This window comes from Coturnix japonica, chromosome 1, assembly GCF_054131305.1.
Source record: "Coturnix japonica strain WE chromosome 1, WE-NBRP24, whole genome shotgun sequence".
NCBI lineage: Eukaryota > Metazoa > Chordata > Aves > Galliformes > Phasianidae > Coturnix > Coturnix japonica.
Genome location: NC_140663.1, coordinates 52,238,245 through 52,265,364, shown reverse-complemented (window position 1 = coordinate 52,265,364; position 27,120 = coordinate 52,238,245). Strand labels below are relative to the sequence as shown.

The 27,120-nt window shown below is 42.1% G+C and overlaps 2 protein-coding genes across 7 annotated transcripts in view; both read left to right on the top strand.

Annotated features, from left to right (window-relative positions):
• Nucleotides 1-3,838: 3,838 nt before the first annotated feature.
• Nucleotides 3,839-16,725, top strand: DMC1 (DNA meiotic recombinase 1). Of its 3 annotated transcripts, XM_015863192.3 has the most exons (15): nucleotides 3,839-3,914; nucleotides 4,249-4,379; nucleotides 5,617-5,707; nucleotides 6,340-6,384; nucleotides 9,251-9,397; nucleotides 9,700-9,782; nucleotides 10,362-10,414; nucleotides 11,316-11,357; nucleotides 12,225-12,297; nucleotides 12,976-13,067; nucleotides 13,827-13,900; nucleotides 14,005-14,119; nucleotides 14,937-14,997; nucleotides 15,407-15,523; nucleotides 16,282-16,725. In XM_015863192.3, the coding sequence occupies exons 3-15, from the start codon at nucleotides 5,651-5,653 to the stop codon at nucleotides 16,349-16,351; spliced, it is 1,029 nt and encodes a 342-aa protein (XP_015718678.2). In that variant the 5' UTR covers nucleotides 3,839-3,914; nucleotides 4,249-4,379; nucleotides 5,617-5,650; the 3' UTR covers nucleotides 16,352-16,725. The 3 variants fall into 3 exon arrangements, with proteins under 3 accessions (XP_015718678.2, XP_085376185.1, XP_032300667.2); XM_032444776.2 differs by lacking the exon at nucleotides 3,839-3,914 and having other exon boundaries at nucleotides 4,373-4,483; XM_085520059.1 differs by lacking the exons at nucleotides 3,839-3,914; nucleotides 9,251-9,397.
• Nucleotides 16,726-17,495: 770 nt separating this feature from the next.
• Nucleotides 17,496-27,120, top strand: part of DDX17 (DEAD-box helicase 17) — a 35,162-nt gene continuing 25,537 nt past the window's right edge. For all 4 annotated transcript variants that reach the window (XR_014935863.1, XM_085519880.1, XM_015863149.3 and 1 more), the window contains exons 1-6: nucleotides 17,496-17,828; nucleotides 21,669-21,819; nucleotides 23,731-23,830; nucleotides 23,964-24,097; nucleotides 24,832-24,897; nucleotides 25,187-25,328. Coding sequence is in view for 3 of the 4 variants with exons in the window: in XM_085519880.1 (XP_085376006.1) it covers nucleotides 17,785-17,828; nucleotides 21,669-21,819; nucleotides 23,731-23,830; nucleotides 23,964-24,097; nucleotides 24,832-24,897; nucleotides 25,187-25,328 (637 nt within the window). In the remaining variant the exon portion in view is untranslated. The remainder of the gene's footprint in view (nucleotides 17,829-21,668; nucleotides 21,820-23,730; nucleotides 23,831-23,963; nucleotides 24,098-24,831; nucleotides 24,898-25,186; nucleotides 25,329-27,120) is intronic.

Genomic DNA, 27,120 nt, shown 5'->3' with positions numbered 1-27,120 from the left:
GATGTTCTTCAGTTTGGATTTCTTTCTTTTTTTCTTAAGAAGAAATGTCTCTAATGCCAGCGCTGAACCTCCTCCAAATACAAACTCAAAATGTTTTGCTTGCAAAATGCCATTTATTGATGTGACCAGTGAAGTCTCCTGTAACTTGGAAACTATCTATTTTCTATTAGCTGCACATGAAATACATTCTTGTTTCTGAAGCATGCCAGTGAAAATGCTGCCCTCAGTACAAAACAGAGCAGTGCAGTGAAAGACATTATTCAGCCTACTTGACAACAGAAGCACTCCGCTTCTGTGAGCTGTAATATATTAGAGGAGGAAAAGAAAACATTCAATTAATTATACTTTTTTAGCTCTAACACTGGAAACTGCTCTTCCATGTTCTGCAGATAAAGCTGCTCTGCTTTGAGTCTAATTTAGATTAATTTTCAATGCTGATGTGTGAATAAATTAGAGAAGCATTGACTTTTTTGGCCACAGTAGTTAAGACAATATTTGCAGTACTTCCAGCTTGTTTGTATTAGGAGACAGAATGTCTTTGCTGTAAAGAATACACACAGTCCTGTGTTCTGCAGCATGGCAGTTCCATCTAGGAGCAGTTTTCTTCTTTTAACTCTTTCTGGGTTCTGATCTGCTTAAATTGTTTTCTCTCTTTTTTTGTTTCTAGAGAACTCATTCTGTTGCTTCTCTCTCCTTTCCTGTCTCATGCACCAACATATACAGCTTCCACCAGGCAAATTCTCCCTCCTGTATTTGCATGCAGTGCCAGAGCATTCTCTGTTTAAAGGAACAACGGGTGTCCACCAAATGACAAAACTGATCCAACATCGCACCAAAGCAATTTCTCCTGACTCTCTTCCCCACCCTGCAAGCTGCCTGCTCCCATCTTGACAAGCACCATGGTGAATACAAGGAGGAGAAATGCAGAGCCATTTATATAAGGCTGAGCATGACAAATGCCCAGCTGGCTCAGAGCAAAGCTGTGTCTGAGGGCTACGTCAGGCCATGCTGGGGAGAGCACGCCAGCTTGGTCACACTCTGTTCCACTCAGGCCCAGAGCTTGGATGGTGGTTTCCTATTTCATCTGAGAGCAAAATATTTAGGCAATTCTGCCTTTTTACTTGAGTGAAATGAAGATAATTCACCTACAGACTTGAACTGGGTCTGTGACTGACCTTCAGTTCAAATGCAGGCTTGTCAGTGGCATTGTCACTGACTGTGAAGGCTGATCATCATTTCATGGTACATAAATCAGGATGAAGAAAGAAGCAGTATTTTTTCTCTGACCTTGAAAGTTAATTCAAATGACCAAAGATGTCTGCAAGTGCAACTACACTTCCCACCTAGCTACATATGAAGGCAGTCTTATTCCATAATTAGTCTGTTTTCCCTGATCATCTTTCCCATAAGCTTTATAAAGTTGATTAGGTAGGTGTTCTGTATTACGTAGGCAGACTGCATGTGCATTTAATGTATGTACACAGTGAAGAAAATTGCATTGTTGTGTTTGGTTGGTAGAAACCCCCTTCTGAGCAGCCAGGTCTGAACAAAAAGAAATATCTCTCCTGAGTGAGTGGGAATTGGCTGACTGCACACCAAGTAATGAATCTGCTTTACAGACAACATCGTGCACATGCGAAGCCAAGAATGTATTGTTAGTAAAATAGAAATCTTAAAGGTGTAATGCTTATTGATCCAGATATAACTTACAAAAAGGGAAAGAATAATGATGCAGTGAGAATGCTTCTATAAAAGTGAAACACACACACACACACACACACACACACACACTTGTTGGTTTCTGCTTCTTTTCCCTGTATTTCACTTTCCCTTCCACTACTTCTGTGGGTTGTAAGGTTGGTGGTTTCATTCTGGTGTGTGTGGGAGAACTGCTAAAGAGCTGTCAGTATCTGGAGTCCTTCACTGGGCGGAATATGATGTTCATGTTGGTGGTTTCTTCTTCCTCACTCGAGGATTCACCTGGTGTCATTTTCATGTTTGCTAGCATGCACTTGTACCCTTACTCTCTGGTCTGCATCTCCATGTTACATCTGATTTTGCTATTGCGTGGTGCACGTGACACGTATTAGATACTATTTATTTGTTACCCCTCAAATCAGCTTTGTCCAGCTACAGATCTGCAGTTCTTTGATCACTGGTGAGCTCTTTATAGCCATCTAGTTTCTTTTGCCAAGCCCGTGTCCTGCCTGTTATCATTGCTTGCCTGTACTCCTCTACACTAAATACATCTTGTGTCCACAGTTCTCAAGGTCTCTGTTATCGCACCAGGCCTCTACCCTACATCACTGTGCTAGCCGTAAATCTCTCATTCTACATGATAACGATTTGTTACTGCTATTTTTTGTATTTATTTTTAATGAAAGGCTGTACAATACAGATAAACAGAAGGAAAACAAACTAGCCAGAGACACCTGGTCATTTAAAGAAACTGCTATCCCAGCTAACCAAGTAAAACAAGGTTACAGAAGGGTCAAGAGAAGCTCAGAGAAAGCAAGCCTGACAAGCCTCAGCCCTGAGGCCTTGCAAATTCACTGTAATACTGGGAATGGCAATACTGTATTAGAGAACTACACAGTTACAATGTTGTAGCCCCCAAAGGGGTGAGCAGGTAAGAGCAAGCTGTGCACACTAATGCATCAGTATGAGGCAATTATTGTAGAGCTGGCTGTGCTGGTGTTTTTTCTCTTTTGCAGTGGAAGACACAAGAATACAAGAATTAGTCATGGTTATTTGACCTTTTAAAAGCAGAAGTTAGCTTAAAGTATACTGCAGGCTTTTACAAACAGAATTGTGTTACCAAGTGAAAGATGGAGTTCAAGGGTAATGGCAGGGATAGTCAGAAACCAGAAACCAGAACCAGAAATTATCTGGTTCTTTCCCCCCCAAAAAAACCAACATCCCTCACAACCCTCTAGTAAAATAAAGCCCAGCCTCCCCAGGCAAGCAAACGTCCTCCAAGTTCAGTTGATTCATCTTTGAACTAGATAATCTCTTCTTGTCCCTTTCAGCCCTATTGTTGCCTTTTACTGGTTTGCTTTTCCTATCTTAAAAATACACATTTTCAAAAGGGAAAGCTTTATCATATATTAAGAATTATCTATTTTATGGTAATATTTGAAATCATTGCAAAGAAAAGGAAGCTTGTGGTGCTTAGGCTGTTATCACTTAAGGTCTTTATATAGTTTATATACTTAAAGATTATTTCTTCTTGACTCGGGAAAGTAACTGGTCTTCACATTCTGTGCATTCATTGGCTCTTCCAAGAAGAGGAAGTGTGAGAGTATCACAGAATTGTTTGACTTGGAAAGGGCCCTTAAAGGCCACCTGGTCCAACTGCCCCGCAATGAACAGGGACATCCACAGCTCTATTAGGCTGTTCTGAGCCCCTCCATCCACAGTAGTGGATCCACCACTACTTTGGGCAACCTGTTCAGAAGTCAGTTGACACGTGCATTAGCTATTGTGGAGCCACTTAGCAGCACCAAAAAGATAACTCCCTGCATGTGCACCCCAGCCTGGAGTAAAAGAATGCTTTGTGAAGGGATTCATCTTTAGGCTAAAGGACTGCCTGCCTAAGTGCTCTTCAGAAACAGCTCTAGTGGAATAATTCCGTTTTCAAAAGCTGTGCCAGCCAGTTCCTCTCTGCAGACAGAGCCTTAGGCACGCGGAATCCATGCACGGACATAAACTGTTCGATATTTCAATCGCTAGCAGTGCATGCACTCAGTGTTGTGCCGCGGGGGGAGGGTAAGGAACTGAGCATCACTGAGCATCACCACAGCCTCCATTGCCGCCATTCCCTGGGCGGGAAGGGCGGGCGCTGCCTCAGGAGGAGGCGCTGAGGGCGGCGCTGGGGCTGACGGTGGGTCGGTGGCTGTGGTAATTCAGCCGAGGTGTGCTTGGGATACACGGGGTCGGGGAGCAGGAAGGGCGTTTTATGGCTTGTATTAGAGATTCAACCTCGGCTCCAGTCAGGTGGGCTGCAATGTTTCTGTCAGCTCACGAATCGTTTATTAAACCCTGCACGGTGTGCTCAGGGCTGTCACACAGCCCACGTCTGCTCCGCGCAGCGGGCAGGCCGGCCTTGCTCATGTACCCAACAAATAGCTCCTAGGCACTAGCTGAGAGCTCAGTGCACCCAAAAACGTATTTCCCCACAAAGGTCCTTATTTCTTGATGGATTTGCCATGTTTTCACACCTTCAGCCTCATATCTGGTTCATTGCAGGCTGTGACGACTGGAATGCTCTGAGCCTTTGCCACACCAGCAGCGGGAGGAGGATTTGGTTTATCCCTAAAGCTTCAGTTAGTGTGTGGTGTAACTCCTCTGTTGTTCTTCCCGGCTACAGGAAGGCACAGGTCTGCAGCTGCCTGATTTTTCTGCTGGGAGGAGCCAGACACCTCAGGTTGAGGAATAGGAGGTAGAACAGAGGGCCTGAACTGTGCTTAGAGTGCAGGATTAGGTGCGTTTCAGGAGGGTATTTTAAACAGAGGAGAGGGTTAAGATATGGTTGTAATACCTTTTGTGTTACTTGTTTTTCTTCCTCCAGTATTTGAAGCTCTGTGGGTTGAAAAATCTCTATTTTAATTTTAATTTTATTACTTTATTGAAATTATTTTTTTCTCCTGACATAAAGTAGGAAGGCATTATTTCTCATTCTGTAATTGTCAAGGTTTTGAAACAAAAGAAAATAGAATCACAGGATCATAGAATGCCTTGTAGGGAGGGACCCTAAGGATCATCAAGTTCCAGGCCCCCTGACCCAGGCTCTGAGCACCCTGATCTACTTGTAGGTGTCCCTGTTCATTGCAGGGGAGTTGGACCAGATGATCTCTTAGGATCCCCTCCAACTGATGGTTCTATGAATATGTAGTTCTGTGATTCTTGTCAACAAATTATGCAGACCTTATGTATCTATTTGAAAGCTAGGGGGGAAAAAAAAAGCTATTTACAGAAATTTATTCTAACTTATCTCATCCTCTTTCAAATGTAGCTCATCTTGTACGTTCACAGTAAACATCATATTCTTTTCACAGACTTTATTAAGGAGGATGAGTAAGCAAACATATACAATCTTGTGGATGAGACACTTGACAAAACTAGAGCAATGAAGGCAAGCTGGCAGTTAAGGCAGAAGCAACCTAACAATTTACAAAATGATAAAACTGGTACAGCAGGTTATGAAATCATATTTGTAAGGTCCTGTTCATTTCTTCCTGCATTCATGTAACATAGAGTGGCAATGCTGTCCTTTTTATTTGTCAATGCTACTGCTTATGGAAATACATTCTACTAATGGTAAATCATTTTAAATGTTCCACCTCCAAATTCACACTGGGACCCAAGATTATTACAAGGGATTGAGTTCTGTTTTCTCAACACCAGTTAAACCTTTTCTAGGCAAATTAGTTCACTGGAGAATAACACTGTAGGTTTTTTCCTTTTGGAGAAAGAGTGGGATACGGAATCAGAGTTTAAATCCATATGTGATGACATACTTAAATGGTGTGCAGTTTGAGGACATTTTAAAAGCTGTTTTCCTGTTATTTGCACATTTATTATGGTCCCAATACTGTCTTTGCTTGCATTTCTCAGTACTGATCGATACTTTATTGCCTGCTCTTTCACAATGAAGGCCATGGAGGATCAAGTAGTCCAAGAAGAATCTGGATACCAGGATGATGAGGTAAATGTATGGCTCTTTGAAAAACAGGTGCAGCAGATGTCTGAAGGTATTGTTACAGTGTTCTGAAGCCCACAGAGAGACAGGAGGTCCCCAGAGACCACCAGGAAGTTCAATTCATTTAATATTTTGTTACAGTCTAATAGCAGGAAAATCTCTGAGTCAGAGTCCCTGTACAGTTGTGTTCTTCACATGCTCTTCATTAACCTTTCCTAAGCTATATACAGTTTCTAATGGAATTATCATTATTGCTTTATATATTTTACTTCAATATTAAATGCCAGAGGATTATCAGTTCATTTTAAGCTTCCAAGGAATGGTCATCAGCCAGAAAAGGCTGAAGAACAGTGAATGAAAGAGTCAAGATGTGATCCTAGCACAAGTTTATTAACACAGCAGAGAATTACTTGCCTGTGAAGATATATTTGATGAAGAAAGTGGTAGGAAATGTGTAGGCCTTCTTGGCTTACTCTGGGTTTTCTTATTTTGGTAGTTCAACAAGACAAGTGGTATTAGGGAAAACCATTTCAATGTTTACACATTTGAAACACATAGTGAGATAGATGTAATTTTAAGAAAAATAAAAACCTATTTTTGATTTATATATATATATTTATATATATTTGTTGTTTTAGGAATCCTTTTTCCAGGACATTGACCTGCTACAAAAGCATGGGATTGTAAGTATTGCCAATGACTTTTCTGCACAGCGCTGTCCATGTAAGTTTTTCCTCTCAGGAAATTCTAAATCAGTCCCTGTGAAGACAAATTTTGCCTTTGGTGATAAGACAGGTTTTCAAAATATCTCCTTCTCACTGGATTCCTAAATAAAGTGTCAAGATATTCAAAATATTTAGCACCCAGTACTTCTTGAAAAGCCAACTAGATGCTAACTCATATGAAAACCATGTGGGAGATCACTCCCTGTTCCTGCCGTTCTTTGTAATTATACCTGCCTTTTTGGTTCCCTTGAAGTTACACTGTGGCAATTGGTGCTGAATTCTTTTTAGAATGTTGTTTAAGGGAGTAGAGTGTGGGGTGAACAAACTGTTAATAGCTGGAGAAGTAAGTGGAGAGTTTTTACGTCAAATATGAATTGTTCTCATTGTCAATGTTACTGTCACATGAATCTTAGCTTTTTCTTTGGATTACTGTTATTATATATTTACCTAGGGGACTGATTCACAGGTCAGACTGTTCAGTGTTAGAAAAGCAGAATAAGAAGTTTGGTTTGCCTGAAGTAATTTCAAATTTAAGGTAAATGATTGTAGCTAGATACAGTCAGGGTTGACACAGACACAGTGGGACAGTTACTGCACTCAGCATGTCAGCACTGTAATTCTTGTTCACTTTCTTATTGACAATTCACTGTCAGGGTTTTAAAGAGTTCTGAGGAGGATAATGAGGTAATGAGCTGTAACGATGGCGCAGTATAAGAAAAATGCACAAATGCTTGTGTTAACAAATTAAAGTTAGTCCAAAGATGCTGACCTCATGAGCTGAAGGAGAGCTGTGTAAGCTTGTCAATATTGAATGAGGCACGGTATGCAGAAAAAATGCTGCTAAGTTATGGAAAATATTGAAAATAAGGAGTAGGGACTTAGACTGTTCTCCATCATACTGTTTTTGGAGACAGATCTGGTTTACTGAGTCTCCTGCTCCTTTTCTGTTATGTTTCTTCTCCCATCCAAGTGTTTATTCCTACTTCCTAGGGGAAGATGTTATTCTCATCTGTGCCAGTGAGCATATGATGACCTATACCTTTTAATTTCACTTGTTTAAAGTAGTTTTTATGGTTTTAGATTTTTTTCCCCCACAGGCACAGGGAGAGAAGCATTTAGAAGATGTGTCAGCGTGGTCACAAACAGTCAGATGCTCAGAACCCAGGCTGGGGTTTGATGTTCAAAAGTGTTTGATAGGAATTAAGTTTCTGTGATCCCAATGCCACCGCTGAGCATTCTTACCCTCGGGCATGATATTGCTTCTTCTGGCACATCTGTGGTAGCCACGCTGTGAACTAGATTTGTAAATGAATTCATGCAAAAAGTACGACAACGAAAAACATGATCTGTGTTGTTTGTTTATTTGTTCATTTATATTCTTGCTATGCTCCTATTTCCATCTCAGAGGCATACAACTAGGGCAGAGATGCTACATAAAAAGGTTGGGAGAATCAGGATAAGCAGCTGGTGTAAGGGGGCAGGTGTGTTGGTGTGTTCAGCCAGGACAACTGCTGAATGCTTCATGGTATCAACCAGAAGAAGAGAATTCCAGTGCTTTGCCTGCTAAAAAAACAATTGGTAAAAGATGTATCTGGGAAGCAGAGAACAAGAACTGCAACCAGATCTACTGCTCGGGGAATTGTGATGTGGAAGTGCCTTAAGTTACTTAAGATGCCTTAAGTTTGATGAGATCAGAAAGACAAGGCCACTGAAGAAATGAGGAAGCTGAAGAATAGGTTTTGGCCTAGAAAAACGATCTTTGCAGCAGTGTCTATTATAAAAACACTACATGAACAACAGCTCAATATTGTTGTGTGTTTTAGGTGTGTTTTTTTCTTTTTTTTTAATTACTAATTTTGGGGATTTTTTTGAGTGGAAGTGTCATTTGTATTTGTGATTGGTTTTTTCCTCACCTATCCTTCTTAATGTAATAGTCAAAATATATCACAGGATGAAAAATAAGCTTCCCAACGACCATGACTAATTCTTTCCATAGCCCCCCTCCCATCTTAAGTCTCATACATCCACACACCAGACAAATAAATGATTCATCCAGCTCATAGTGTGGTTGGTTGGTTGGTTTGTTCTTTCAAATAAATAACTTGGCTAGAGATGGCAAACTGAAGTATTATCCCCAACCTTTCCCATGGTATGTTTCTTGTGAGAAATGTGTTCCTTGCCTTTAAATTTCCAGTGATATCAGATTTGTAAAGTGAGGTGGGAGGTGGCAAAATACACCTGTAGGGTGCTGAATGAAGTCATGCTGTATCCAATGAATTAAGAACTCTGGTAAGCCCAAATCAGATGCAAGTGGCTGTTGGATCTGGCAGGTTAGGTGTGTTTTGCTTTGGACTTACTGTCAACATGCAGGAATGTCATAGAGGCTGGAGTCAGCATCCTACCACTATGCAAGTCAGCTCTCAGTTGTGATCAGATTATCTGGTTACAGATTATCTGTGCAAAGTGAACAAGGACAAATTGAGTTTGACAGGGCTTTTTAGGTTAGTTACCACAGTACCTGAAAGCATCCATTCTGTTTCTTTACCACTAGCTTGGATCTAGAAGGACTGGCACTGAGCAAGGACAGGCTGAGTGCAGAACCAGACCCAACATGGTCTGGGCCATGATCCCTTACACTGATGTGACTCAAAGTTTTCTGATATTTGGGTGTCACAAACTACATAAGGAAGAATTTACCTTGAGAATATGTTTCTTTGTGAAAATATACATGCAGATGAGTGTAGAACAAAGTGTTTCAAAGGTTTACTTTGCCACCTGGTTTAACTCTGTCATGAGTACTCATAGAAAGGAGTTTTCTTCACAGAATGTGGCAGATATTAAAAAGCTGAAGTCAGTTGGGATCTGCACTATCAAAGGAATCCAGATGACAACAAGACGAGCACTGTGCAATGTAAAAGGGCTTTCAGAGGTCAAAGTGGACAAGATTAAAGAAGCTGCAAATAAGCTGATTGTAAGCCAATCACTTTCTTGATAATTTAAATTTATGCTGGCCTCTCCAAAAAGCTGTGCAACATTTCTCTGTATAAAGTTTTTCACCACAAAATCAAGATAATTTTGAAAATAATCCTGTTCAATATTCTTTATATACTGTATATTTTGCAGCAACCAGACAAATGTTGTGGTACTTTTCATGCCCAGTGTGTGTAAATGAGGCTGGGGTAGACAGAAGTTATCTGGGTGGGATATCACACTCTGCCTTCAGCTTAAAGCTCAACAGAATAAATCTCTCATGTTCTCTTTGGTCTTCCTTAGGAGCCAGGCTTCCTAACTGCATTTGAGTATAGTGAAAAAAGGAAGATGGTATTTCATATTACTACCGGCAGCCAGGAATTCGAGTAAGCTTACATCTACTTTTATCCTGCCTTAGTACAAACTGTTCTGATTGTATTTATTGTCTTCAATTGGAAACAAAAATATAAAAGAACAAAAGCTCAGTTAGGACATGTTATTTTGCATTTAGAGCTAGTGCTGGCTGAAGGATGCCAGAATCAGTAAGCAACAAAACCAACTCCTTTTCTGAGGGAAACCAGGCAGTCGTTGTAAATAAACAGTTTGCATCCAAAAATCCTGACCATCATTTGATAATCCTGATCACCATTTTTTTCACCTAATTAAATAAACAACCTGGAGGCCTATGGTCAAAATCATCAAGTCTAAAAGACTTCCCTTGAAATACTTTCATGGAACTTTACCTTTCAGAGATGTTTTCTGTCTTCCAGTAATCATTTCTGTACATTTTTCTCTCGCATGCAGTAAGGAACATTGAGTTAATATTTTATCAATCAGTGGTCATTTAGTGACATGCTTTAGGACAGATATAACTAGTCTTGAAGCAGAAAAAAAAAATCTCTTTTTTCATCTCCTCTTGTGATTTTGTGGCTTTAACTGTATCGTAATTGTCTTCCTTTCTGCAGCAAACTTCTGGGTGGTGGGATTGAAAGCATGGCAATCACTGAGGCCTTCGGAGGTGAGAAAACTACATTAAATGAGTATTATTAAGACAAAGAGTTAGATATTAAATCAAGCTGGATCACTTCTATGAAACATCATATTGTAGTCAAAGATGGGTACTTGCATGAGTGGAAGAAGAAATAATCCATGTTTTTTTCCTCCTTTTTTCATGTTGAATTGCTTGCAGACTAAGTTTGAGCTGAGTAATCACTAGACTTGGGGGACATGCTGATTCAGAATGACATACCATTATTGATACTACTATTAACTATTTTCTATTATAGAAAAGATTTCCCTGATGCAATCTCTGTTCCTCTTAAGTAACGGCACAAAAGACATTGCTTATGTACACTTGGGATGCATTGCATTTCATACAAGATTTTGCAATCACAGAGCTATTGTTAGAGTAAATTCCATCAGTCAGTGCTTAGCACTTCAAAAACAATAAGAAGAGTTTGGGGAAGGACAGTAATTTTCTCCTTCGAGAAGATAAATTGGAGACCTGTATGATATGATGTTGTGAGATTAAAAAACTCTTAAACTTCTTGATCATTTTGCTGAACATACAGTTGAGCAGGATCCTGTTCTGGCGGGTCAAAGTGGATCCAACCACTCATTTTTCCTTCTTCCTCAGTTACCAATTTTCCACACTTGCCTTGTGGTACTTAACTTCTACAGAAAAGTAGAAATAAACACAGCAGTCAAGCAAGAACAGATCAAAGCATTTCAGATTTTGCTTTTCATGCAAGACATTTCTACTGCACATAATGTGATTTATATATCAGGATTGAAATGTACAAAAGCACAAATACAGAAATAGAGGTGAATTTTTGCAGTAACACCTGAATTCAGCAAGCTTGGAAGAAAAGACCAAAAAAAATGGAAAGTGACTTTTATTATTTTTCTTTATTTAACAGAGTTCCGGACAGGGAAAACACAGCTATCTCATACCCTTTGTGGTAAGTGTGCTACCTTAAAACAGGGAATGGGTTATTTTTCCTTTACAACAATATCAAAATTCAACCAATAAAAGTAAGTCATAGTATTTTATCTCTAGAAATATAGTGAAAAGAAAACTTGGTGATTTTTACCTCTATTAGTTATGTTTGAATACAGAACACATGTAGATAATTACTTATTAATACTGCTCACATTGATCTAAGTTTTGCCAGAAGGAGAGAGAAGACCATAAGCCATCTTAGGGAGCATCACACTACCTGGAAAAGCAGAGCACAAATAGGTGTTATAGGGGGACCAGGAGTGTTGCTCAGTAAAGGGCAAAGGCAACATTCTTTGTCAGCAATGCTTTTAATTTCCTGCCTTTGAGTTTTGCTGACAATGACATTCCGAAAGGGCACAGAAAGGATACCACTGGCTAACATGAACTGGTTAAACAAAGACTTTGGCAGTGCCAGGCATAGCAGGACTCTGATTCCACAGCACTATCTCGCAATGTGTAGATAGTAGTCAGTAATGACTATTGTAACTATTACACTTCTGGAATATAGTTACAGGATATCAGGTAGACAAACATTCACTTAAATGGACACTGTGGCGTAAAAGGAATTGTGGAGCCTTCTGGAAAAATGAAGACTCTTCCATTCAGTACAATCTAAGTTAGTCAGCAGAGTTATATTCTTTCACCTGAACGATCACAACTGAATGGATTGAGTATTTTAGCTTATCCACTGTAAAGAGGCTAAACTAGCGATTTCCACATTGATTAAAACTCTGTGATACAGGTAAACAGCCATCATATTTTATTAAAAATAATACCATGAGAAAATATTTTCCCCAGCTATTCATTTGATTGTGCTTGTTTCCAGTGACAGCTCAGCTGCCAGGGCCCAACGGCTACACTGGTGGAAAGATTATCTTCATTGATACTGAAAACACTTTGTATCTTTTGGACTGTTGAAAGCTACAGGTACCTTGAACTGGAAAGACTTCATTCTGTTCTAAATTAAAGCAATCAGGAGGCTCCAGATGGCTTCACGCATAGGGAACAATATGACGGACATAGAAAACGTGGAGAGTACAGTGTGTAGTGGCCCACAGGGCAGTGGCTTTTTCTCTGTCATTTTATCTAATCCAAACTGGAAAAAGTTAGTCAGAATAGAGATTTTCTTTTAAGTACTTCTTTGGGATTTGACATGTTTTCTTAGTGGTGACAGATTATAGAAAGCAATAAATAGATAGACAGATGGTAGATAGATGTAATGAATTATGATAGATGATGTAAGTATTTCTATTTATCTCAAAATAAATTTATCTAAGAACTAATTTAATGTCCGTGATAGACTGTGTATATATAGTTTTGCTTGCTGCTGAATTCCCAGAGCATATATATCCATATGTCAAACCCTAAAGACAAAACAGTTCTCATCAAGAGCCCCAAACTGTCCTTAGGGTATGTAAGACAGTGTGAAAAGAAAATCTTCTCTAGGATTAGAATAAATATTCTTCTATATTTTATTTATTTCTTTATTTTTTGGGGGGTGGGAGGAGGGATGTTATTTTAGTGTTTTCAGAGCATGGTTTGTACAAAGAGAAATCCTTAACTCTGACTGATGTCAGCCGACCGGACCGTCTTCGTGACATTGCTGATCGCTTCAACGTTGACCATGATGCAGTCCTTGACAACGTGCTGTATGCACGTGCATATACTAGTAAGACCATCACTGCAGCTGCCACAATGTCTATGGTTTTTCTCTAAGGCTTCTATTTTAATAGTTTTCAGTTGCTTAAGTGAGATTGCCCACTTGAGGATGGTAAATTACATTTTGTTGCTAGCAAAAGAATTTACAAGCTAGCTTCTATTTTCTTTTTCTGGTGGTATACTCTAGCTGACTAGCTTAGGGTAAGCATTCCAGCCCAGCTGTACTGCATAAGGTTCTGCAGTCTGCTGCAACAATTCTGCCATGTGTATTCTAGTTGTCAGCATACCATCTTAGTAACAGAAGCAACAATTAATGTCTGAATGTGAGCTAATTCTATAAATGCTGTCGATAATTCTCTATAATTTTGTGAATGGACCTTCATAGAAACAGTTTCACACACTCTGACAGAAGACATTGCATTAAAACTTCAAGTAAATGGGGCTTTTACATGAACATAAATAATATGGCAGTACAATTTCTTTGTGTCGTTTAATTCAGAGTTCATTTCAAACAATTCTGTTGGTTTTCAGTTCTCAAAACAAGACTTTTTTTGTGGAACTCTTCACAAAGAAGGGTTGTTGGCTGGGCAAGTGGGAACTGGAGCCTGCAGAAACATAAGCACTATTGGGCATTGGAGAAGTAGCCTGTTAATGGACTCCGGAGTTAAAACTGCTGGTGGTGAAAATACAAAGAATGCAGAATCGGGCTTTTCTTGCTTCAGAGTTATTTCTGACCCTAATTTCATTTGTCAACTGTACTCCTCATCAGGTGAACATCAGATGGAATTGCTTGACTATGTAGCAGCCAAGTTCCATGAGGAAGCTGGTATCTTCAAGCTACTGGTACAAGACTAATTCTTCTTTTTCAGCCACTTGTTGCTTACAGAATAGGTTTTGTTGTTGTTGTTTTTCGCCGCATTGACTTACCCGGTGCAATTACGACTTAGATCATTGACTCCATCATGGCACTCTTCCGTGTGGATTTCAGTGGTCGTGGAGAGCTGGCTGAACGACAACAGAAACTGGCTCAGATGCTGTCCAGGCTCCAGAAGATATCAGAAGGTAAGGAAAGATTGCAAAACATGGACAATGTGGACTGGAGTTACTGAAACAGCAATTGTTGGTGGCATGACCGCTAAGTGTTTTATCAAATCAGGCACTGGCCCTGAGATCCTTCTTTACTTTATGCGTCTATCAGTTACCAAAAAGAAACAAAAGTATCTGATTTCAAGGAGATAGCTAAAGGAGTCTTTAGAATTATTTAACATCTAGAGCTCTCCCAGAAATACCATTAAGAAGTCCTAAATGGGAGGACAGGTTTTGAAACTGGACAAATATCCAGCCTTCCCCCAGATTCTGTAGTCTAAACACACAAGAAACGTGGAGAACAGGATAAAAATGGAGAAGGCACAGAGAGAGAAGGCTGTGTCCATCGCCTCATTCTTAATTACTGCGCAGTGCTCTGAGGGACGATGATGGGATGAACGGGATTCTTCCTTTTTTGGAATGGTTCAGAAATGTTGATGAGGAATGAGGAAATGTTTTGATGTAGTAAATACCAAAAACAAAAAAGGGAACCATCAGAGGGAGGGAGAAGAGGCCTAGGGCATGGAGCCAGCGGAGAAGATGGGAATTGGGCAAGACTTGTTCAGCAGAACACTGAAAAGTGCTCATTTTTGGCATGAATATTACAGCTGACACCAGAGCAAAATTAGGCTGTCTTCCTGTTAACCCCAGCCAGCAGATGTAAGGAACATTTGCTTCTCTTTCCTTTGAAATATGAAGTGCCTCTGTAGCAACCTCGATCTTAGCGTGAACATGAGGGTATTTTTGAAATCTAAGTGGATACAGTTCACCTTTGCATTGTTCTCTATTGCAGAATATAACGTCGCTGTGTTTGTGACCAATCAGATGACCGCCGATCCAGGAGCAACTATGACGTACGGATACTCTCACTGTCAAATCTCTTCTCTTTTGGTTACATACTTAACTGAGATTGAGCAAAAAGCATTGACATGAAGGCGTGCTCTTCATGTTTTAACTATTTCAGGCTGCTCTTTGGTCTTTCTGGTATCATCATCCACAGATGACACCTCTCTATCGTTTCTCTCTATCGTGATAGTTTTGTTAATGATTTCTTTTTCGTGGCTGGCATGATGATTTCTTTTGCTATTTTGCTAACACGCTGAGTGTTGTGCATTTGAGCATCCCATCTTGAGGCAGGTGTGTTTATCTCCTCTTTTGATTTATACCTGTTTATTATTTGTTACTGACTTCACTGTGCGTTGCCTGACAGAGAATCACACTATTAGCCAATGGAAATCGCATGGTGATTTTTTGCTGGTTTAGCTTTCAGGCAGACCCGAAGAAGCCGGTTGGGGGCCACATCCTGGCTCATGCTTCGACGACCCGAATTAGTTTGAGGAAAGGGAGAGGAGAGCTGCGTATTGCAAAGATATACGACAGGTAAAGCTGTGTGTCTCTTCAGTTAAGAAGCTGCATTATGAACACAGCGGGGTGTCAAAGTTCACTGCACCGAAACTTAATAGCTTGTGAACTGATTGGTGGTTTCAAATGAACCATGCATCTGGGGGGTATATTGAGAGAACATCTGAAAGGACAGTGATCAGTAGATTTAGATCGGTAGATTCCAAGTTGTCTCACATATCGTATGTATTACGTTATGTAACCTCATAAATCCCACTAGATGTTGATCTCTTCATGAAGACTATCAAATCATAGAACCACAGAATGGCCTGGGTTGAAAAGGACCACAACAACCATCCAGTTTCAACCCCTTTGCTACGTGCAAAGGTTGCCAACCAGCAGACCAGGTTGCCCAGAGCCAGGGTTGTCCCTTGGCAGGAACATTCCAGAGCTGTTATATCACTCACTTTTGCTGCCCCTAGTGGGGTGTCAGTTTACAGGCTGAGCTGGGGCAGACACAAGTATTAAACAGCATATAAGCAGAACTGAGTGGCCAGTGCTCCTGGCCACCAGCTGAAACGGGCCAGACAGCTTTGCATACACAGAATCTTCTCTCCCACGCTTCCTCCTTTCCCCTCACTTGAGTTTCTCATCTTGAGAGTTGCCTTTCACGTTTTCTCGATGACCGCTCATGTCACATACTGAAGTATCCTGTGTCGCTTTGACTTTAAACCTTTGGCAGACCGTTCCATTTAACACTTGTGGTTCTCTCTTCCCCCCTCTTCCCTCCCCTCCAGTCCTGAGATGCCCGAAAATGAAGCCACGTTTGCAATAACTCCTGGAGGGATTGGAGATGCCAAAGAATAAGTGGGAACATCATGCAGACATACAGCTGTTAACCAACGAGGTGCTTAGTTGGGATGAAGATCTGCTCCAGGTCGCTGCCTCCCCTAGCTGCTTTTTATCTGCTTGGAATCGTTTGAGAGGTGTTTGGGATAAACCGTGTGTGCTTCAGTGTTATTCAGCTGGTTCATTTGGGGTCTTCTCTTTTTAATTGGCAATAAATAGCTGATGGAAACAACAACAAGCCCAGGAGCTTTGCGGCACTCCATGTGTGGAAGAAGAGAATTAAATACCTGGAATACTTTCACGTCGGCCAGATTGCTTATTGAAGCACTTTTAGAAGAGAATGACCTAAAGTTGTTTATACTAAAGGGAATAATAAAGACCTAAAACGAGAACAGCACTCTGTGTCTTTGGGTGCTTCTCCTCCAGCCCCACTCTCACTCATCCCCAAGCCAGATACAACCCAACCTTTCACAACCCGTGTGGGGCACATCAAGCCATTGTCTCGCAGCCAGGACAAAGCACACATCATGGCTGCCTCCCCTCTCGCTGCTGCCCGTGTGCTGAGCCCACAGCCCCCTGACAACCTGCCCTGCGAGGGGGCCCCGAGCCCACCCGGCCCTCGCAGCCCCCGCACCGCCCTCCGCCGCACCGCCCTTATTGTCTCCTCCACAGCGGCAGCCGGCGCCTGGCCGAACAGCCGTATTCTCTAAGCGCCGCTACGCTGAACGATCAGCGTAATCCTCCGACCCTCCGCCAGCCCTTCCTGCACAGCCCGCGGAAGAATTTTACGCAAAACGGTCGAGCTCTTCCTGCTCTACGTCAGCCTGAGTTACGCAAGCTGCGTACGCCGTGCGCTTACGTAACGTACGCCTCGGCCTAGCTTTTCCCTACCCTCTAGAAGGGGTTACGCTGTAGGCTCCTTGCGTAGTAGACTTTGAGGAATAAGAAGAGCGATACTCTCCTTACTCCCCGCCTCACGCAGGGACTTCTGAAGCGTAGACTGTTACGCAATCTCCGTATATCGCTCTCTGTTCGGAACAGTGTTCCGCCAAGAGCGCGTAGGGCGTAGTTGGCTTCCGAGAATTAACGTAGGCATTTTCGAGAGCCGCAGTTTGCGCAGCGCCGGGGCGCCCGTAACGTAAGTGAAGCGGGTTGGGGCGGCGGCGGCCATTTTGTGCCGGGAGCCCGGAGGAAGAAGACGCGAGCGTCTCCACACTTGACGGGCCCTGGAGCCGACCGAGAGCCCCGCCGTTCCCTCTGCTGACGCTCAGCGGGTCTCTGACCCACTGACCACTTCTTCTTCGTTTGTGTCCCTCCCGAGAGCCGAGGTGGCGCAAACCGAGTCCTCCGAGACCCAGCCGGCGTTGGCCGGGCCCTCGCCCCGCACCCCCAGCCCTTCGCCGTCACCACGGCCGGCCTTCCGATGCCTCTCGCCCACCCCCCCGGGGGCCATGAGGGGCTTCGGGGACCGGGGGCGCGACCGAGACCGCGGCGGGTAAGGGGGTGACGGGGAAGGCCGGGCTGGAGGGCGGGGGGACGCGAAGGGGGGATGGGGGGGCTGAGGAGCGCTCACCTCAGTTGGAGAGGCTGGGGGGGGCGAGGGGAGGGGTCGGGAGGGGGGATTTCTCCTCACACTTCGGTGTTGAGGAGCGTGAGGGGGCACTGTGGGAGAGGACGGACATTTCACCCCTGTTTTTCACGTTGAGGGGATTTGGGGCCGTGTTATTATGGCTTTGGCAACAAGGGGTGGCTTTGTTTTTATTTACTTTTAGTAATGTGCCAAGCTTGCAATTCTAAGGCCTACCTCTTCCTTTTTTTACCCATATCCTTAAGTTATTTTCTCCTTTAACCAACCACCTCTCCCCTCCCCCCCCTTGCCACCCCCCCACCAAACGTGAACGAGGATCTCTGTGGCCCTGACGCTGCCCTTCATGCTGTCATTGCTCCTTTGGAGCTCCCTCAGAAGATGGCAGTTGGTGAAGGGCCTTTCTCGTGAGAGGAAATGGGAGTGAAAGCTGCCACCGAGCTGTGTGCGTGCTCAGGAGGCCAGTAGCTGTAAACATGGCCTGGGCTGTGCTTAGCAAGCACGACCGAGCTGAGCGTGACCAGCCTTAGCATGACCAAGCTGATGGAGCAATCGAGTGGGAGCTGTCTGGCTGCCGTGGCTTGGGCCTAGTGCTTAGTGCTTCCAGTCTTGCTAGTTAAGTTAGGAAAGGGTTTTGTAGGTTTGACTCCTAAGGACGGCAGCAATAGGATAATATTATAATATTGAAATGGTTCGCTACTTGGTTTTCTTCCTGAGGGTTAAAAGCAATAAGAGTCATCCTAGAGAAACTGGAAACCTGTTTAGGACAGTGGCATTTTCTATCCTTTTAGTAGCAAGTAGTTAGGCCTCCTTTCTCAATGATTAACAATAAATGTATCGTATAGATTTTGTTACATTTTAGGTCTAGTTTGCCATAGCAATACTATTTTTCATGGCTTGTCTTTTTTTCCTCCTCTTTCTCAATGACAGATTGAGGAAAATTTTGTTTATGCATCGAAATCCACTTTAACATTTAGTTTCTCTTCGTCTGTGGAGGGAGATAGTCGCATTTAGGCTTTATCTTTGCACCCACATTTCTCACTCTGAACTTAAAGCATCCTTTCACTTTTTTTCACAGGGAGGAGGGTTGTGTTTTTCCACCATGAGCTTTCCGGCTGAGCACAACGCAGGGACATCAGTGTCAATGCTCTGGCAATCTGAGATAACTCAGGCCCAGCTGCTTTTGGAGTTTAGAGAGCGTATCTGAGTGTGTAGATTTATTTCGAGTTACCTAAAGTAACACTGTGCAGAGTGTTGTTACAATGCTTAGCATGCATGACATTTGTGTCGTCATACTCTGCAGGAGGGCTTTGCTTGTAGATTCTTCTGCTGTAGATCAGGGATGTGATGTACGAAGTAAGGAAGGAGTGCCTTATTTGTCAGGATTTTGGACATCTGCATGGAAAATTGTTTTCTTGGCCTATTACAGCAGATTGACTGTATCAAGATTCAGCCACCAACAAGCATCACAATTCAGAAATAATTTCTCTGAGAATGTGGGGCCACCCAGGATGCCGTGTTCAGAAGTTCTTCACCTTCCTAGTGCTGACTCTTCCTTCAGCTAACAAATCCAGGCTTCCAGTTTTCTTCCTGTCTGTAATGAGCCGTAGGTGACTGCTTAGGATAGGCAGCTGTACTGTTTTGCTCTGGAATGTAGTAAATTCTTAGTTGTGTCCCAGAATCTGTGGCATAGTAGCTTTAGAAAGGAATGTTCTGGGTCAGTCTGAATTTCTCTTTAACTGAAAGGTGAAATCGGTGAAGTAATCTTAGTTTTAAATCATCTTGACCGGAGCTGGAATTGGGTGGTTCCCACCAGGTTACTGGGGATGGTTCTTGCAGGAGGGCAGCAGGGTTGGCTTCCTTCAGGTCAGTGTGCAGCCATATATTGCCTGTGGGGATGGAGAACTGGAACTGCCGCACTTGTGTCAGAGCGTATGATTCATAATCACAGAATCATCGAAATCACCTGGGTTGAAAAGGACTACAATGATGATCCAGTTTCAACCCCCCTGCTGTGTGCAGGGTTGCCAGTCACCAGACCAGGCTGCCCAGAGCCACATCCAGCCTGGCCTTGAATGCCTCCAGGGATGGGGCATCCACAGCCTCCTTGGGCAACCTGTTCCAGTGCTCCACCACCCTCTGTGTATGGGTTCTTCCCTCTGGATAGCTGTGGAGCACATAGAGTGCTCAGCTGTTTTGGGGTCCAGTCTTACAGTCAGCTTTTCCTCTCGCTCTCCAGTGAGTCCAATAAAGATGTCTGTGCCTTTTGGTAGAACTGCTTGGTTACATCAGTAGTTACCATTTGGACTTCAAGTTAGCATGGTCAGCAGCAGGTATCTTCAGCAGAGCAGGATGTTTCTGGAAATGATCTGTGCTATTGTTGTTTATCCTTTGTTCCAGAAGGAAACTTATTGCTTAGAAGTAACTTTTCAAATTGCATTTTATGGTCTTGGCCTGTGAAAAAAATAGCTGGTTGCACAGGGTGCTGGTGGGGAACCTGGTGAAGATAGGAGGTGAGAATAAGGGGTATTTGTACAACTGGGAAGAGATACAATGAAACAGTTGCAGCAAAACAAACATTGGAATTTACTTTGGCTCTGAGTTAAATTATATCTGTCCTGCATTTTCTGACAGTGTAACTCCTTCCTGTTAATATGTTCAAGTTCTGATTTTTGGTCTCTTTGTCATCTTGTCATTTCCTTTGGGAAGCAGTTTAGAGATCAAATGTGGCTACTTTCTGAACAGATAGGCCTTTAATTAAGGTAATGCAAGCAGTATTTCAGATCTACTTCAGTTTTTACCAGGCTCTCCTCTGGTTACCAGTTGATGAAAACTGCTGTGGGATTTCTGTAGCTTTTGGTTTGTAACTGCTTCATACCACTCGATTTTCAGTTATTACAGATTTTTGCCAGAGGTTCGTCTTTTGTTTACTGCATCCCTGAGTCATAGGGGAGTTCTAAACCTTCTGAAGTGTGTGAAATTAACCGAGTAAATAAAACTTCTGTGAGAGAACAGTAACTTGGCAGTGCTTGATACTTAGGGCATTTTTTTAGCAGAGTAAGAAATGTTTGAAGGAAGATCCATTCTTTTGGTTGTTTTTTTTTTTCCCCTGGTGAATTTGTTTTATTTGGTGGTTTTGTTTTGCTGATAGTGGTTTAAAAAGGGAAATGTTACTTATTGCCTTGGTTCTAGTGTTACAGACTACCAAGCTTTGCTGGCCTTGTTTCCTTTTTGTTCTTCCTTGTTTTGCATTTGAGGCGTATGGCTTGATAAGAAAGGAGAGAAGGCGTAGAAGGGGTGAAAGCAAAAAAGCAATTGTCTTAATAGAAACTATCCTTCAGGTAGAAGGAGCTTGTGATTAGAGATTTCTCCCATGCTTTTCAACCATCCATGTTTTAAGTGTACTCAGCTTCAGTGAAAAACAAGTGCCATGGCTGTACCAGCAGCTTCGTCCCAGGAGAGGGATCCTAGAGACAGAAATCAGCTGGTGGGAGCTTTAAGGCAGTGACCTATAAATGGCTGCATTGTAAGGATCCTCGAGGATGGCTTTGTGTTAGAAAGGGCACAGGGCATGTTTGTACTGGTATGTGCTATCATAGTGTTGTGTTTTTGGGGGTGGAGAGAGAAGGTGAACTGTGAGAATATTTTGCTTGTGTCAAGGGGGTAAAAAAGGAGTGGAAATGCTGAAGAAATGTGCAAATTCCCAACTAACTAAATTCATCTGTTTGTAATTTACGTTGGCATTTCCAGGTTTGGAGCAAGCCGTGGTGGTCCTCTTCCTCCAAAGAAATTTGGTAACCCGGGGGAACGCTTACGGAAGAAAAAGTGGGACTTAAATGAACTGCCCAAGTTTGAGAAGAATTTTTACGTGGAACATCCAGAAGTGGCCAGGCTCACTCCAGTAAGTTTTCAGCGTCTGTCGTTTTACATACAACAGAAAGTGTCTCAAGTGGAAGCCTTTGTTCTAGGGTCTTTGGAACAGTGTGTAATAAAACTGTCTTCATTAATCTTGTTTGGCATGTTTGTCTTCTGCTGCCTTGCACTTGTAGCTGCTGTCACCATTACATCAGCAGAGGTGATTCTTCTGTGTTCAGCCATTTTTATACATAGTATTTTGTGTTTGGCCACTTACAACTCACCATCAGAATGCTGCTGTGATCTGCTTACATGAGATTAACAAATGAAAATGTCATCCTTTGTTAGTGTAGATGCAAATTAGAGAACTTCACAGTTGCTATTCTGGGGAGGCGCTGAAAAAAAACAAAAATAATAAACTGAGAGTGGTGCAAACACTTGAGAAAGATTAATAGGAATATAGTTTTGTTATAGCAGTTCAGGCTGAAAAAAGGAGCCTCACAGAGTGGTTCGGGTTGAAAGGGACCTCAAGGATCATGAATCTCCAACCCCCCTTCCATAGGCAGGGCCACCAACCTCCAGATTTAATACTAGGCCAGGCTGCCCAGGGCCCCATCCAACCTGGCCTTGAACACCTCCAGGGATGGGGCATCCACAACCTCTCTGGGCAGCCTGTACCAGCACCTCACCATTCACATAGTAAAGAACTTCCCCCTGACATCCAACATAAATCTGCCCTCCTTCAACTTAAAACCATTTCCCCTTGTCCTGCTGTTATCTACTCTTTTGAAGAGTTGAGTTCCCCTCCTGTTTATAGGCTCCCTTTAGGTACTGAAAGGCTGCAATTAGGTCACTACACAGCCTTCTTTTTCTCCAGGCTGAACAAGCCCAGCTCCCTCGGTGTATCTTTGTGGGGGAGGTGCTCCAGCTTTCTGGTCATCTTTGTGGCCCTTCTCATTTAATACTCTGCTCAGAGCTCAGGCAGGTTGCTTGGTGCATTGCCCTTCTGAGTTTGAATGTCCACTGGGGTGATCAGAGTATAGGTCCATCTGTGTGGCTGGCCCAGCTCTTAATGTTTCTTGTGGTATTTTGTTCCTCAGTAACTAATCGAAGTTTCCAAGGTCTGGCTCCATCTTCTCTAAAAACACCAGTCACGTAGCTCAAATCAGAGAACTGATAGTAGCTGTTAGATTCCCTTGTAAGTCCTCTCTCCCAGGCTGAACAGACCAGGAGCACTGGATTTGTCATTGTAGCCTGTACTTAGCCTCTGCCTTCCCCTACCACTGTTGGACATGCCCTGCTATCCAGTGTCCTTGCTGTGCTTCATGTTCAGACCTGGACACTCACCTCCCCCAATCCTAAAATTGTCCTTTTGTGAACACGCATTTCAAAAGTATTATTTTAAAGTATTAAGGCTTTACTGTGTCATTATGATGTTGCCTGGGCTTCTTAGAAATGGAAAAGAAATTCTTTGGTATGTGTTAATGGAAAGAAAGGGACTGCTGTGCCTTCACCTTGTTTGTAGCATGGCAGGGCCTATTTAATTTATTGGGTTCTCAGTCCTGTCATGTAGGACATGCCTAGTCTGTTCCTCTGCTTCTATTCAGTTTTGAAAGCTGTTGATAAATTCTGGCTCTGGAAGAAGGAAAAAAAGCCTTTAAAACAAGGTATTGATACACTTGTAGTTACCAAGGCTGATTGGAAGAAAACAGATGCTAGTTCTAGGATCTGTAGAGAAGCCTTACCTCTATTTGGTGGAGAGCCTGTATGGCAGATTGATCTAAGGGTGGAATCCTAAGGAAAGCAGTCATTTTGAGATCTTGTCAATCTGATTTCCGAATGTAAGCTGTTAGGTAGATGTGTGAAGTAACTTCGTAGTTAGAAGCATACTGCTGAGGATCCTGCTGAAATTCGGCATTTATTTGTTGTTTTGTTTTTTTTTTTTTCCATGTAATAGTATGAAGTTGAAGAACTGAGAAGGAAGAAAGAGATAACAATTCGAGGAATGGAGGGCTGCCCCAAGCCTGTGTTTGCCTTCCACCAGTGTAGCTTTCCACGTAAGTGTTTTACCTTTCTTTAAGAAAATCAGGATTACTCAAAAGCAGTAGTATCTGTTTCTAAAAGGTTTTCTGAAAATGTATTTAGCCTCAGTTGTCCTCAAATAAATTTATTCCTTCCTTAAATGTTTAGAGTATGTGATGGATGCGCTGATGGACCAGAATTTCACAGAACCCACTCCAATTCAGTGCCAAGGCTTTCCACTTGCTCTCAGTGGTCGTGATATGGTGGGCATTGCTCAGACTGGCTCTGGGAAGACACTCGCAGTACGTATTCTTCCCTTTCATCTCCATGCTTACTTTCATTGTTGCCTTGTGGAAATTACCCTTGGCTGCTTGTTACTAGTGTTTGGTCTTAGTACTACAGGCATAAAGTGAGGTGATTGCATATTTTTAAAGCCTTCTTTATTGTACCATGGGTGAGCCTCAGCTCATCTACCCTGTCTTGTTCACAGAAGTGTTTTTTGCATGGTTCTCTTTTGATGTTGAAATGTTTCTATTTTGTCCATGCTTATGGTGTGGATTAAGAAATAGTATGTGCTTTATAGTGTATTTGTCTTACTAAATGTGCAAGTCCAAAGAAATGATGGTTGAGTCTTCATTAATATATTAATCTTATCTGCACTGGTCAAGAAGATATTTCCTTCATTATGAAAAGCATTGTTTAGAGCCAGCATGACTCAGTTCTGCTAATTTAGGCTCCAAATTTAAATGTGCCTTTTCTTCAGAGGCACTTAGCAGCCAAGTTTTTCGCCTGTGCCAAAAGCAGATGAGGTGGCTATATCCAGCAGCTCTGGAAATCTCAGCTTTTGAATGAATACAAGTATGGTTTAGTAAATGTTAATACAGATGAGATTTATTCCTCTCTCTGAAACATGTAGTGGCACTTGAAGGGATGTTAGGTTATGTGGGCTCTTCCCATGGCCCAGTTGTCACAGCAAGTGGTCATTAGCATTGAATATTTAAGTCCTCTGTCTTGACATAAAGTTTTTTTGTTTCAGTACCTGTTGCCTGCAATTGTTCACATCAACCACCAGCCATACTTGGAGAGAGGGGATGGCCCAATTGTAAGTGCTTGTCAAATCTCTTCTTTCATCTGTATGATGTGGCAACATTAATGAGATGTGTGCTTTAATTGATATATCAGAATAGCAAGTAGAGCACGTTTACAATCACAGTGTGAACATCCCACTCATTAGTTGAAATTCTGTGCGATTGCTGACATAATCTAAAGATATTTCTATGTTTTAGCTAATAGAGAGCAGATGGTCTTGCTTTGCTTATGGTATTTGAGTAGAGTCCTTGAGTTAGGGCTGTGTCTACAGCTTGGCTAACCTGAATTGATTCCTTCTGCAGTGCCTGGTTCTTGCACCTACCAGGGAGTTGGCCCAGCAAGTGCAGCAGGTTGCTGATGATTATGGCAAATGTTCAAGGCTGAAGAGTACCTGCATTTATGGAGGAGCACCCAAAGGTCCCCAGATCAGAGATCTAGAAAGAGGTAATTTAATTTAGATTTTAAAATGTGTGGTTGCAAATTTCCAGAGTGGTGAATTTGGAAGCAATTTTAAAGCCTGTTTGAAGAGGTATTGGTGGTTGAATAGCTGTCTCTTCTCCCCCTTGGAATGATAGCGCATGTGGTAATTCTCTGTTGTGTAATGACTTATTTGGATATTAGACATTCTTTATGATTTATCTTTGGATTTGTGAAGGTCATTGGAACTTGTTCTTAAGGATTAAGCTCACTGCTCATGGCACCTCCATAAAGTTCTGCAATTGCCTTTCTTAACATAGTAAAGGGATGTAGTTTAGAATAAGAAGGTGCCATGTTTCTGTAGCAACAATAGTAGCACTCTGGCGATTTAGCCTTGTATCAGGGGCTATCTGCATGTCATTTCAAAGGCAGGAATGTTCTGAGGGTTTAACCTTCTCTAGGCTAAAAAAAAAATGGGTGTAATTCTGTGAGAAGATGTAAGATGAAGCTCACATGCTCAGATCTGCTCAAGAAATCACAAATCTTTACTTAGTGCTGTGGTGTGAAAAGTTATTATTGAACACTGCAGTATCAGGATAAAATTGTGTGGTAGAAGGCTGTGGGATAGTTCCGTTCAATAGAACGGCAGTGCACTCCTGTTCAGAAGCAGCATCATCAGTGGGTGAGACAGTATTAGATGAGAAGACAGTGAAGGGGTCAACTTGTTTTTTTGGAAGCAGAAATTTCACCTTGTTGGTTATAGAACATGGGCAGATAAGAGTGTCTATGGAGCATTACTTAGTATTTACTGCTGCAAAGATTGTTGAATAGAGTTCATAGAACACACTTTTGACTCAGTTTTGCTTTTCTGGGTATCTGGTGAATTTGCTTTGGGAGGAATACATCACTGACAATAGAGCGCAGGTTTTTTTCAGTGTCTTTAGCAAACCTATGACTCCATTAATAGGCTGATTCTTGCATGAGCTTTGTCAGATTAATCAGCTTCAAGGAGCCCAAGTTGGCACAAACAGAAGAATCAGGGCTGCCACAGCATACTGTTCATCTGAAACTGAAGCATCTATGAAAGTCTTGGGGTTTTGTGCTGCTTTTTGTTTGTTCTTTTTCTTTGATTCACTTCTTGGCTTAACTTAACATTTATGGGTATTTCTGTGATACCAAGGAACTTGCCTCCAAGGCTGGGAGGTTGGTGGAAAGGGGTCCTTCATTTTAAGGATTGTATAAACATACTTGATGCTTCTTTGTGAATACTTGAATTCTGTTTTGGTGCTAACAGTCATGGGCTTGGTGATTCACAATTATAGCATAATTATTCAGTATTAAAAGCCATGCTTTAACTTTCCGTGACTTAAAATTAAAAGGACAAAAGTAGAAGCAAAACTGATTTGACTTGTGCGGCAAGGGATACACTGATGCTTGTTAAGCAGGTTGAGTTTAGTTGTAGCTCACTATTATTTTTCCTAGAGAGCTCTAGATTGTATAATCGTGGATGAAAGGGCATCAGGGTTGCGTAGAAGCTTATTTTGGGGCCGCTGTTGTTCTGTGCTCTTAGCTGGTGTTTTCTGACAGTAAGCTTTTAGCTTCTGTACTGTATTTATTGTTCTAATGGCACTGCAACAGTAACTTCAGAATGGGAAAAAAAATGAATTATTAAAAGAAACTAGGGCTTCTACTGAAATGACTCAATCTTGGATATGGATGAGGGTGGTGCTTTTTTATCTTATTTAAATGGTTTTGCTCTAGAAGGTGATTCATTCTGACTAAAAATACCAATTGACATTCAAATGAAGAGCCTTATTCT